Source organism: Abramis brama (genome assembly GCF_963993115.1).
Source record: "Abramis brama genome assembly, chromosome: 13".
In the NCBI taxonomy this organism is placed as follows: Eukaryota; Metazoa; Chordata; class Actinopteri; order Cypriniformes; family Leuciscidae; genus Abramis; species Abramis brama.
In genome coordinates this window covers 20,198,469-20,211,866 of record NC_139975.1, presented here as the reverse complement: position 1 = coordinate 20,211,866, position 13,398 = coordinate 20,198,469, and the positions used below count along the sequence as shown (strand labels likewise).

At 37.2% G+C, this 13,398-nt stretch overlaps 1 protein-coding gene across 1 annotated transcript in view; it reads right to left on the bottom strand.

The window, feature by feature from the left end:
- Window positions 1–5,117: 5,117 nt before the first annotated feature.
- The window catches only part of fat1b (FAT atypical cadherin 1b), a gene marked incomplete at its 5' end in the record, with an annotated part of 32,102 nt that continues 23,821 nt past the window's right edge, over window positions 5,118–13,398 (bottom strand). Inside the window, 10 exons of the mRNA XM_084133016.1 lie at window positions 5,118–5,127; window positions 6,345–6,396; window positions 7,535–7,654; window positions 8,025–8,623; window positions 8,702–8,812; window positions 8,913–9,066; window positions 9,822–10,284; window positions 10,373–10,524; window positions 12,145–12,276; window positions 12,529–13,330. Of these exons, the coding sequence (XP_083989142.1) occupies window positions 6,365–6,396; window positions 7,535–7,654; window positions 8,025–8,623; window positions 8,702–8,812; window positions 8,913–9,066; window positions 9,822–10,284; window positions 10,373–10,524; window positions 12,145–12,276; window positions 12,529–13,330 (2,565 nt within the window). The 3' untranslated portion in view covers window positions 5,118–5,127; window positions 6,345–6,364. The remainder of the gene's footprint in view (window positions 5,128–6,344; window positions 6,397–7,534; window positions 7,655–8,024; window positions 8,624–8,701; window positions 8,813–8,912; window positions 9,067–9,821; window positions 10,285–10,372; window positions 10,525–12,144; window positions 12,277–12,528; window positions 13,331–13,398) is intronic.

The following is a 13,398-nucleotide window of genomic DNA, read 5'->3' as shown; positions in this document are numbered from 1 at the left end:
AGAAGAGATAATGAGAGTGAAGAGAGTCACCTGGAAAGATGGATGAGGTCGGTCTTAAGTGAAAGAGAGAGAACGGTAGGAGAAACATCAAGCAAAGGAGACTGTGAAAAAGTTAACAATTATTGACCACAGTTGAACTCTGAAACTCTGAACTCTGTCTCTGAAAGGTAAAGATGTAGCTTTTCAATGTCTTTCAAATCAAACGTAATTTATTATTGTGACCATTATTATTATTATTCAAGGGAATATTATTTATTAATTTTATCTTAAATTTTGCCATAGGCTGGATAGAAAAATCAATGCTTCAATTAATTTGCTTCTAAATGTCACTTGAACTTGAAAATGGTTTATACTACAGTAAGTGACAATTTCTCAGATTCTGAAAGTTATATGAGAACCGACTATTTGTGAAATGCACAAACTTTTGCAGACGTCAGTGTCTACCACAGCAATATTGAAGTACACTGTTAAAAAAATGCCATTATCAGCAAAATTTTGGCAATGAAGGTAAAATTGATAAGGAATGATTATTTCAAATGGCAGAATGGTGTGTGTATCTTGTTGGGCTATTTTGTGTTTCATTTTATGGACAATTGGTATTTTGCAGCAACACGAAATGGCATTCTCTATTTTCCCTGGATGATAAATAACATTGAGCATGAATGAATAGGAAGAGCACAATAGGTATTCAAGGCTGGAATACAGCTTGTTGTTTATTTATGTATCCATTTATTTATTAAATTCATCATTTCTTCATTTTCCTGGAAATGGCCGGGAGCAACAATAGCTGCCATGAAGAGGTTATTCTTTGTAGATTTTTTCCCCACTAAAAAAATGCTTTGAAAAAACTTAAGAGATCTTTGTACGGGCACTTACAGCAGCCAGAGTTGAAACAAGGACATTCAACATTTCACCACTTTATCACCTTCTGTAGAGGCCAGGTGTGAGGAGACTGCTCATGACAATTACTCCCACTAAACAGGCTATTACCACCTGGTCTGCTCATTAGCATGTTTAATTGAACTTTCTGTGTGTGTGTGTGCGTGCGTGCGTGCATGTGTGTACGAGGATTACAATGAGTGCAATACAATAGGTCAAGTTGAAATTCTGAATGTTCTAGACGCAGTGGAATGTGTAAAGTGCTTTCTTGACACATAAATGTTTTTTCAATTAGCAGAATTTTTTCGAATTTACTGTTACAAAGGTTCAAGATATAATGAATATAATGAATTTTTATTATTCCTATTTTTTCAAAAGTTTTGAAATGTTTCATTTAACATAATTTCACAATTTTGGGCTTGTCCTTTGCGCAGACCTTTTTTTTGCGCAGAAAAGAATTACCCATTTATCTAAAAGCACTGGTCTATAACTGCTGCTCTAAAATAGGCCTATATGTATATTTATATTTTTGGAGGACATTGATTGTATGTAAGTGCTACTCAGGGTATACATATTTATAGACAGCCTAACTCAAGCTGAAAAACCCCTTCACGCACCTCTTGTTTAGGAGAGAGTTTCCATCCATCATTGACATTTGAAATTCAATCATCTATTATAGGCAAGCATGTCTCTTCTTCTATGTGCATTGGGTTATACGAGTGCACTGAAATTATACAGACACTTAAGTTGACTAGATTTATTTAGATTATTTTGACTTTTTTGATTAATAAATCAAAATCTCTTATTTGGCAGTTCACTCAAAGGGATGTTGAAAATCCTGACTGGCATATATTACTAGTTCATTTGTATAAATGGAAAATCAAGTTGAGCACATTGCATTGTGGGATACAGTATTGTGTATTGTGTACAGTACACAGTATGTGGTGTGAATTTTGGCAAAAGTCATCTATGGATTCCATGCATATATTCCATATAAAACCAGCAGGCCTAATACTATATAAAATTAGCATGGTATTATGTAATTTTGAACATAAATTCCCATTCATGGAGATCCTTGTAATATTTGTTGTTCATCACGGACCAGGCTAGGTCACACAATGACAGCGTCACATGACTGCATCATACAAGGTCAACCTGTCACACTGTGTTACGCATATATATCCTGTTCCTCGCCTCAGGCCTCTGTCACTACTTGTCAAAGCATTTACATGATGTTACTCTCATATAGTGATTTGTAAGACATGCACTAGTGTAGTCTTCCCTCCAGTATAGGCTACTATAAGCATGCTGTGGCCATTATATTATGCCTCATACAGTCAATAGAGAATAATTTAACTATCAGCAACATTCCAAAAATTAAAATATATTTTTATTGGAATAATCTCAAAATTAAGTGTTCAAATGTATTATCGTTATCAAAATAAACGTTATTAAGGTCTGAAATCTTGTAATAAAATGTTTTTTTGTTTGTTTGTTTTTTGACCCAATGGCTCCTTAGAGGCAGCTAACCCTACCCTCAACCTTAAACCTACCCATCCCCTCGCTGCCTGGAAGGCGCCGTTGGGGGCATAAAACACCAAACACCGTTATGCATGCAGTCAACCTGGTTGTTTGAATTTATGAGTGTGCTGCCCTCTAGTGTTCAATTGTATATATAATATGGAAAGAATCTCCCATGTATGTATGTATATGTATATATGTATATGTATATGTATATATATATATATATATATATATATATATATATATATAACGTCTTCATATATGTGTGTGTGTGTATATATATATATATATATATATATATATATATATATATATATTATCTGAAATTGTAACATTGAAACAAGCATTTTCTGTAAAGCTACTTTTGACCTGAATACTGTAGCCAAAAATAATGTAGACGTTTCATTAATCAGCTAGCTATTATTCTATTCTATTCTATTAAGTTTGAATTTTGCAAACATTTGAAACCATTAAAATGTTAACATGGTCATGCCCTAAGTTGTAAATTAGCAAAACACTCCTAATTTTACAATAAAATTTAACCTTGATAGCAGACGACCGTCTAGTCATTATTGCCATAACAGCCCTATTGAGGACATCTGCTATTAGCTCCGGATCATCAACCTTTGCAGATGCAAATTTCACAGCTTCAGAAAAGTCCCTTAATGACACTGTTTGATTGCAATAGTGGGGCTAAAGCAGCAGGAGAACAGTGAAGGGATCGTATCCTGTCATCCTCAGATGATTTTTAGCGCAATTTTCCACCGGACAAAATTGCGATTGTTAACTCATGATTTCTGTTCTGTCTGTGCGCACCAATCTTGCACTTCTATCTACTCCTCAACCAGACCACCTAGAGACTTCGGGTTTTCGGCATTATGTTAAGGAAGGTCTAATCTCGGGAACGCACAAAAAAAATCCAGGAAAAGATTTACTATCTCTTAGTGTTGTGATCCCATGAGGTCAGAAAATTGCGCTAAAACACTCAACGAGTTTTTATTACTTGTTTTACCTCACCATATGAACACAGATGCTTTCTACTCCCCAACCTCTTGCTGTTGATTGATAGACCTTCAGGTTATTTACAGTCTTAAAACAACCACCAAAAGAATATGAATGCATAAATGAGACAGAATAATGTATGTCTTAAAAATATTTTCATTTATGTACATACAGAACATCAACATTTCAAAGAGTCCACAAGGAGAGCATAATATACATTTTACAGACCATACATTATTGTGTAAAAAAAAGAGACAAATACAAATACATTTTCTTTTTTATGTTTCTAAAATTTTAAGTTGACATTCTTAAATAATGCCTCTTGCTGGGCACTGGTCATTGACAAACCTCAGTAAATAAATACTTAAGGGATTAAAACTTGAAACTTTAAATTTATTGTCAAATTTGCCTCTGATTACCCAAAACTAACTTGTATCATAGCAAATTTCACAACAGTAAAATTCTCACACTGACCATATCATTTCAATGACAACATTTCTTTTAATGTAAATTCATGTCAGCACGGGAAAAATGTTTGTTTAATTAAAGCTGAAGTGTGAAATTTTTAAATACTTCAATATACTGTAAACAATGGCTAAACCAATGGCATGAGTTTGGGGTTGGACTACTCTATATGTCTCTCTAAACCAATGGCAGAAGGTGGCAGTGTGGTTTAGTAATTCTGTTTGGTGAAGCTAGTGGCACAGAAATCACAGTTATTCACAATAATTTCAAGGTGCACTCTGTTTTTCTTTCCTCATAAAAAATGCACAAAAGGAATGCATAGTGCTATAAAAATTATATGTTTAAAATCGCATACACATAAAATGAAGGTCAATCATATCAGAGGCCAAATGCTCCTCCGTTTATCTTAACTGATTTGGAAATTTTCACTTGCAGAATAAATCATGGCTGACTGTGAATAGCACATTTGACTATGATGGCATTGATAACTAAAAAACAATACTTTACTGTGATGCTTCATCTAAACAGCTAGGTGAGAGTATAAAGTCCAAGACCACTGTCGTGTTGCCACTAATTTTTTGAAGAATAAAATAAAAAACAGAGTGCACCTTTAAAGTAAATCTAGGAATGCGTGTAACAGTGACATATCCAACTATACAAGATTTGACTTTAGGAATAAAGACATGATTCTGCATGAGAGACTTAAGGTGGTTTCAAATCAGAGCACATCAACCCACCAGTGTCACACCTCAGGTGTTACCAACCGCAGCTTCACTAAGATTTTCACGGTCACTGATCGTAGAATTGAATTTCTAACCACTGGCTGGCAAGTCTGAGTAAGTGAGTTTAGAAGTGTGGCTCACAAATGACTTTCCGAGAAATCGTTAATCTCAGCAGGTCCTATAGGTTGGCCCTGAGGCATCTCAAAGGTTGTTTCAATGAGCCGTGGGTAGCCATGGCTGTGATGTTGACTGGGCAACATGGAGTTTGACCTTGCTGTTGGGTGGATAACGTGATGGACCTCTGGTCTGGTATGCTGGTCGTACTCTGGAACTGCAGATATGTCAGTATTAAGAGGGAGAGCTGGAATTGGCAGGAAGTTCTCAATGTCACCGCCAGGAGTAAGGTAGTCCATGTCAAGCACATCTGGAGCGGTGTGCATAGAGGAGGACATCTGTACAAATTCATACTGGAGAAAACCTTGGACCCCAGAAGTGTAGATATTCTGCAGCCAATCTGAGGTATCCCAGTAATAGCCTGTTAGAAAACCAGACAGTTGTACACATTTATCGGAGATGGAAAATTTGTTAAGCTCAAAATATATATAATGTAGGTACTGATAAACAGAGTCACTATATTGTACATGGTTTTACACTACAACCATTCAAAAGTTTGGGATTGGTTGAATTTTTTTAATGGTTTTGAAAGAAGTCTTTTCTGCTCACCAAGGCTGTATTTATTTGATCAGATAAACAGTAAAACAGTAATATTGTGTATTATTATTATAATCTAAATTCACTGTTTTTCAATATATTTTAAAATGGAATAGCAAAAGTGAATTTTCAGCAGCCATCACTTCAGTCTTTAGTGTCACATAAACCTTCAGAAATCTGATTTGGTGCTCAAGAAACATTTCTTGTTATCATCAATGTTGAAAACAGTTGTACTCAATATTTTTTGTGGAAACCGTGATATATATATATATATATATATATTTTTTTTTTTTTTTTTGTGGATTCTATGATGAATAGAAAGTTCAAAGGAGCAGCATTTATTTGAAATAGAAACCTTTTGTAACATTATAAATGTCTTAACTGTCATGTTTGATCAATTGAAGGAATAAAATCATTTAATCCTTCCTGAATAAAAGTATTAATTTTTAAAACAACCAAACAAAAAAATCTTTCCGACCCCAAACTTTTGAACAGCAGTGTATATTGTCACATCATTCACACTCTCACAGCTGCAAGCAGCTCCACAACAGACACACTTCAGTAACGCTCACAGGTATCTTCAGACTATGCTTTGATAGTTTTGAGGCTCATTAATCTTAGACAGTGAGAAAGATCTGAGCACACTGGTTTGAAAGAGATTGGTATAACTCCTCCGAGTTAGAGAAGATTAAACAGCAAAGTGCCCCAGAGATCGATGCCAGTGCATAGGCAATTCACAAGAACCGATCAAATTCACACAGTTGTTCAGTGTAACCAAGCTTGCTAAAGCAGTGGAGCATGCATGAAGGGTCTGATAAACAACAAAACAGAAATAACCACTGTCATTCTCAGAGTACCAAAGCTCACAAGAAAAAAATCAACATTTCAAATGGCAAAATTAATCTCTTAAAATGTCCATGCAATAACATTGGTCAGTGTTTAACAGTGAATAAACAATCAGCTGAAGTGAGTTAGAGAAACATACAGAATGATGATAAATATGAAACCACTAACATGATGTGATATGTACATACTGTATACCTTTTTCTCACCATGTCAATCTATGTTTTGACAGGGTGTTTCACTTTGAAAGCTTGTAAAAGTAAAGAATAAAACATCAGTTATTAAATCTTATTTTACAATTCTTTTAATTTCATAAAACTTTACAAAAGACCATCCCCCAGTTTCACAGACAAGGCTTAAGCCTAGTCCCAGACTAAAATGCACGTTTGAGCTGTTTTAACTTAAAGCAACTTGACCTAGTCTGTTTTGTCTTAAGATGCACATCAGTAATGTTTTTTTTTCTAAGGCACGTTTAAAAAAAACTACTAATGTCCTAATTGAACTAAGGGATATTGTGTCTTAATCTAACCCCTGTCTGTGAAACCAGGGCCATATGTATTAAATCTGATTCTGATGATGGCGTTTGGTAACTAGGTCTTCTGTAAAGTCACTATAAAATGATTATTAGAACAGTAAGAATAGTATATCACCAAACGAATATTACACTTCTGTTCCAAACTTTGTGGGTCAGTAAGATTTGTTAATGTTTTTGAAAGAAGTATTTTATGATCACAGAGACTGCATTTATGTGATCAGAAATACAGAAAAAAACAGTAATATTGTGAAATATTATTACAATTTAATATAACTGTTTTCTATTGTAATATATTTTAAAATATAATGAATTCCTGTGATGCAATTTTCAGCAGCCATGACTCCATGTCTTCAGTGTTTGTTTTTTTTGGAATTAATTGATGATAGATGATAGAAAGATCAAAAGAACAGAATTTATTTGAAACTGAAACCTTGGTTTTACATTATAAATGTCTTTACTGTTACTTTTGATCAATAGAATGCGTTCTTCATGAATAAATTGATTAATTTATTTTAAAATAAAACAAAACCCTACTGACCCCAAACCTTTGAACGACAGCACCATAAGGCTAAACACATTCTAGTATAAAAGAAAACATGAATTGGTGACTAATACTCTAGTTCTAATTAATCACATGCATAACACTTACACTGCAGTCTGTTCAGAATCTCTGCTCAGATTTAAACCATATTAGGGCTGAATTCATTATAGACACGGACACACAGATGCATTAGTGAATACACCAGTGCACAAAATAAAAAATAGATGCTCTACAGAAAAATACCTACGTTTGTCAGATTGTGCATTAGTGGATTTAATTTCAAACTTGAAATTTTTGGTTTGTGCAACTTACTGTTGTCATCCGTGAAGTCTGATTGGAGGGAGCAGATGGACCGCAGCCCTCTATTATCACGAGAAAAGGAAACACTGTCGTCCTCAATTTCTAAACAGGAAGTCAAGTCTTGGACTTTTTCTGGAAGAATGAATATACAAAGAAGGAACAGAAAAGTAAAGAGCAATTCTGCAAAGTTCATAACTAAGACCAACTGCTAAACACCTGACTATTCATGAATTAATTTCAAGAACTCTATTGTTGTTTAAAGGTACCCTCAGTAACTAGTTTTACACTTAAAAATAGTCTTAAATAATAAATAAAAAAATAAAAGCTGACAATCTACATGGAGGCCACATGTGGAGATCACACGACCAGCCAAATAGTACTTGCTTTTTTACTGAGAGCATACATTGAAGTTGCGATATACTTTTTTCCCATATGACGTAAATCTGCATTAAACGGCTTCTCGAACTTGAGGCCTCCAACTGATGCTTCAGACTGCACTTACCATCATACTCCTCATCCCAATCTGCTTGTATGGAATCCTTTTCCGAGTGTGAATGGGATGCTTTGTGATGTGGTAGGTTAGGGGCAACACTGCACACAGCCACAGTCTTCCTAAGACCAAAGAGTGGATCTGGCGTGAAGCTGCTGAACTCAGGCACTGAGCCTCGGTTGTTTCGACATTCTCCAGGAATGCTGGGTGCGTAGGAGATGGGTCGCACCGGGACCTGCGGCGGGGTGTCCGGGCGGGATTCTTTTCGGGCTTGGTTGTATACACTGGACCTCTGAATGTAAGAATCAACATCTTTGTACTTATCAAGGTCTTTATCTCTCTTGCCAGATTTGGAGGTTCCTTTCCACACTATTAAGAAGAGAAACGTCAAAACAAAGATGGCTGTCAGGAATGCCAGCATTGCGACCAGTTCTCCAATCCAAGAGTTCCAGGATGAAGATATAAGTTGGTTTCTCACTTCTGTGTCCATCTCACACAGTTTCCCACTGAATCCCACCAAGCAAGAACAGTTAAAAGATCCATGTGTGTTGACACAACGGCCGTCATTGAAGCAAGGCCTGTCCACACACTCGTCAATATCAATCATGCACCTAAAAAATAAAAATGCTTTGTCAAATATATTGAGGAAAGTACCAAGATTTGTTAAGAGGTCAATAATAACAACAGACCTTTCTCCTTCGAATCCTGACTCACACTGACATATGGGTCCATCAAGACTGTCTATACACTGTCCACCATTTTGGCATGGATTCTCCTTGCAGAAAGGACCTATCTGACACCTGCGGTCATACAGACAGTTTTGGGCATACAGTAATTATGTCCCATTAGAAGATTTTATAGTCAAAATTTCACTTGTACAGTACATTGAAAGTGCAGTACCTTTGTCCTGAGTACTGGCCCCTGCATTTACAGGAGTAGTCCAGGTTATTCTGGATGCAGGTTCCTCCATACAGGCAGGGGTTGGAGTCACAAGGACTGATCTTGACCTCACAGTGAGTCCCAGAGAATGAAGTACTGCATTTACAGGCATAACCTGGGAGAATATCAATGATTCAGCAATAAACCAACTGATAGATATAATATGGAGGTCAGATAAAGATGTATCATCTACAGTGGAGTTAGAAACCAGAAAATGTTGGAGTTAGAAAGCAAAAAAAATTCTGCTATTCTAATTTATATTTAACCCATCATCAGATTAAATATTAAAATGTAATTCTGGGATAAAGTTAAAAATAGGAAACATAGTTACACAGACTTTATTTCTCAAAATTGCAACTACACTACCATTCAAAAGTTTGGGGTCAGTAATATTTTTTAATGTTTTTTGAAAAAAGTTTCTTATGGTCATCAAGTCTGTATTTATTTGGTAAGAAAACAACAACAGTAAAACAGAAATATTGTGAAATATTATTACAATTTAAATGAATGGATTTGAGAAATGTAATGCATCCTCGCTGAATAAAAGTATTCATTCAAGTCTTACTGACCCCAAACACTCCCAATGTGACTTAATATCTCACAATGAGACTTTTAAAAAAGTCACATTGTGAAAATGGAATATAAAGTCACATTAGGGGACATAAACTCCTTCAAGAAGTAAAGTCATAATTACTTGGGGTGAACTAAGGGCTAATCCTGGCTTAATCTAAACCCTGTCTGTGAAACTAGGCCCACATGTATTAAACATAGAGGGCATGTTGATATAGCTGATTATGGTGTTCAGTAACTAGAATAATTCACTTTTATATGAATACAGTATTAATCTACAGTATGTGGGGTTCAGTTTACCTCCACTCTGCCTCATCAAGCAGCTCCCTCCATTCAGGCAGGGATTACTAGAGCAGTCTGGAGATGGGAAGAAGACACAGCCAGGAGACACTCCTACCATGTCCTCAATGGCAACCCCTAATGGATCACTTGAGTCCAAGGACAGTCTCTGTCCATTGAACAGCACAGAGTCCATGCAGGCCTGTAGGCTGTTTGACACAGGCAGATTGCGCCTGAGTCTGGAAATGAGACGTTGAGCGTGTCCACCCAGGACCACCTGGTCGCCCAGGTTTAGGCAGTGGAGGGGTCCGGGTGCGATGCCTGACGCAGAATGGAGCTGATCCAGAACCAACCTGGCATAGTTCCCCTTCACTTCAAGTTCTGCCATGTGCCACTGTCCATCATTCACCAGGACACTGTGCACAGAAACTGTAGCGAGACCTAAACCGCAGTCAAACTGGAACTGCAGTTTGCCTCCAACTATCTGAGGAATACATACAGTCAGTATTAAGAAAATGAAAGAAAATGAATCAAGAAAATGAAATACAGAGTGATTTAATATTCTTTTATACCTCTAGAATGCTGTGGCCTGTTCCTTTGGCAAGCATTACTGTTCCTTCTCTTGAGAGAGTTTTTAACTTGAGCGTGAGCTTCACTTCTCTTGTGCTTTCTCTCAGGCGATATTTAATATAGCTGCTCTGGCTAAATGTCATTGAAGATCCTCCTTAGAACATAGAGGGAAAACAGGAAATAAAGTTAGTAGCACATTAATTAAAATAAATACAGATGACATTTAAGTTTGGATCATGGTTGCATGTGTCTATTTTACAAACCTTTATACTGGCTGGAAAAATAAATGTCTAACTAAATCATTTTAAGCCATGGAAAATTGTAGAAAATGTCATGCACAGAATACCCATGCTAAACTGTTTCTACCACAATCTCATTCTGCCCCACAAAGGGAAAACCAAAGACAGTCTCAGAAAGTTTGAACCTTTGAAATCGCTGGTGTCTCTGACGTCACAAACTACCCTGTAACCAATCAGGTCAACGTGTGATCGTCGACCAGTGGATCTTTGAGCTGGTGTGAGTGAGTGGAGACGGGGATAATTTTCATATTCATAGAACTGCATATACTAAATGAGATATTCACGAGTTCACACGTACATGAAATCAGATGTAGTATTTGGCATGCTGTCCGGGGGAGGGCTCCGAGCTCGGAATTTGGCCCAAACCCAGAGTACTCCCCCTTTTTACTGGGATAGAAACCAGCCGAGAGTGAGGTGATGGGGTGGTGGAGGGATGCTGTGAAACTTGACATGAGACAGAGGTGAGGAAAGGCTTTATTTATACCGGCTTCCTCTTTTGCTGATTGGTTGATTACCTGAACGTGCTCCTCCCGAACTTTGTTACATAAGGTGTAGCCCTTACATTGAATAACCTGAATAACATCCAAGCTATTTTTAGGCATGAAGATTTTTTTTTCAAGGAAAAATGTCATTTTGGTGATCAAAGATGAGTTTTAAAGCTACACTGTGTAGGATTTTCTCCCATCTAGCTGTGAAATTGTTTATGACTACCAACTGAATATTACTTTCTAGCCCCTCCCATTCCGAGGGCGTTTTAACTCCTACGGTGGCCGTATTATTTTAAATCTGCCGGCAGTCGCGAGTAATCTCCCCCTCGCATTCGTCACGGTGCCACTGACTGTCAAAACGCGAAAGGCGAAGCTTGAATTTCCAGGTATTTCCCTCTTTGGCTAATGTATTTTCAAGATGGAGGCACAACATGGCTGCCGCCAGTCGAGCGACTCGCTCGTATGTATTCTAAATGGCAGATTCTACGCTTACGAGAATACTTGATTAGTTGGTAGAAGTAATTACACATTAATGAACACATATCATTTTGAAAGAACAAAGTGTTTTTTGCTAAGAATCAACTTAAAAAATGACACAGTGTAGCTTTAAGGGATACAATTATTGACTACAGTCGGATATAATGGAGGATACCCATTATCAGCTGAAGAAATTCACTTCTATTATCTTGTAGTTGATTTACTGTTAAACACCTCATAGATCCTACTCAAGGGAAGCTGAAATTATGAAAAAATACCCTTGTGTTAAATTGCGCGTGTAAACACTGCTTCACCTAGTGATTAAATCTGCAAATTGCTGAAAATGAACCCTGTATTATTGTACTTAATGAATGTGTGTTTACACTACACACTAAAAGCTTGCAAATTATTATTAATTAAGTGAGCGGGGAACAATTTAATCTGCACCTGTAATGGGTCCTCAAGATGACACTTCTGTCTTATCTGATAAGGAAATTAATTTACTGTTACCTGAGCATTTGACTTTGGCACCACCTGTGCATATGCAGCTGTGTTTTTCTTTCCCAAAGCCTGACACACACTCATAGCCCTCTGGACATGGGTTGTTCACACAGGTGGTTTCATGCTTCAGGCACTTACTGTCTGAAAAGCATTTTTTTAATTGAGATTAAAATTACGTTTCAATTTAATTGTACTTTACTGTATTGGCATGATTGTTTTACATATTGTCAAAGCATCAGTATACATAATCACGATTTTAATTTCAATAATGTTACTTTTCAACAAATATTTTTACTTTTATGATTGTTAATATAATAATAGTACAATAGTTAATAGTAAAAATGAATAAATAAGGTTTTTAATGTCACATTTTATAATGGTCACATTGCATACCTGTGCAGAGGCATTCGGCTGTTATGTTGTGTTTAGGAGTGACATAGCTGACTCGGGCAGTGCTGTATGTGGCCATACTGGTCTGGTTAAGCAGGACCACTCGTCTGCAAATACTCCTGGGACATTCAGAGCTTGAGCACTGACTATTCAAAACCCTCACTACTTGTAGTCCTGTCATCTCTTTGATGGCTGCTCTGGAAGAGTTGAGCTTCTGAGAGAGGGCTTCCAGCGAGCTGGCGCCTCGTCCTGGTCTCTCAAAGAACAGAAGAACATCCAGGCCGTTGTTCATTTCTGCAGGCTGCAGACTGATCAACTGCATGGCGCCCCTGCGGACTCCGGCTACACTGCGGATAGCTTTTTGGACGTTTTTCCAGTGGTCCTGGATAAAATCCTCAGCAGAGATGCCAGCAAAGCCCACAGAAACAGAACTGTCCAGCATCTGCTCTGTGACCCGCAACACGTTCACTGTGACACTGGCTAAGGCTGAGAAACGACCGTCACTGACTGAGACATTAAGCTGGTAATAACCCACGTCCAAGCCTCCACGGGCCAACAATCTGCCATCCTTGCCAATGACAGAGAACAAGCTGTGTGACTGTGGCTCCAGATTGAATGTGAGCGTGTCATATTCATCTTGATCTGTGACGTGGACCTTGCCCAGCATGCCTCCGAAATACTCATCTTCCAAGATCATGATGAAAACATCCAGAGAAAGCACTGATGGAGGATACACACTCGCCTGTACTACAAGCACACTGACAGAAGTGACTGATTTCAGTGGGGGCCTTCCATTGTCAGACACCTGGAATCAGACACAGACCATTTTCATTTTAAATATGAAACTAAAGGTAATGGTTTGCAATAACTTTC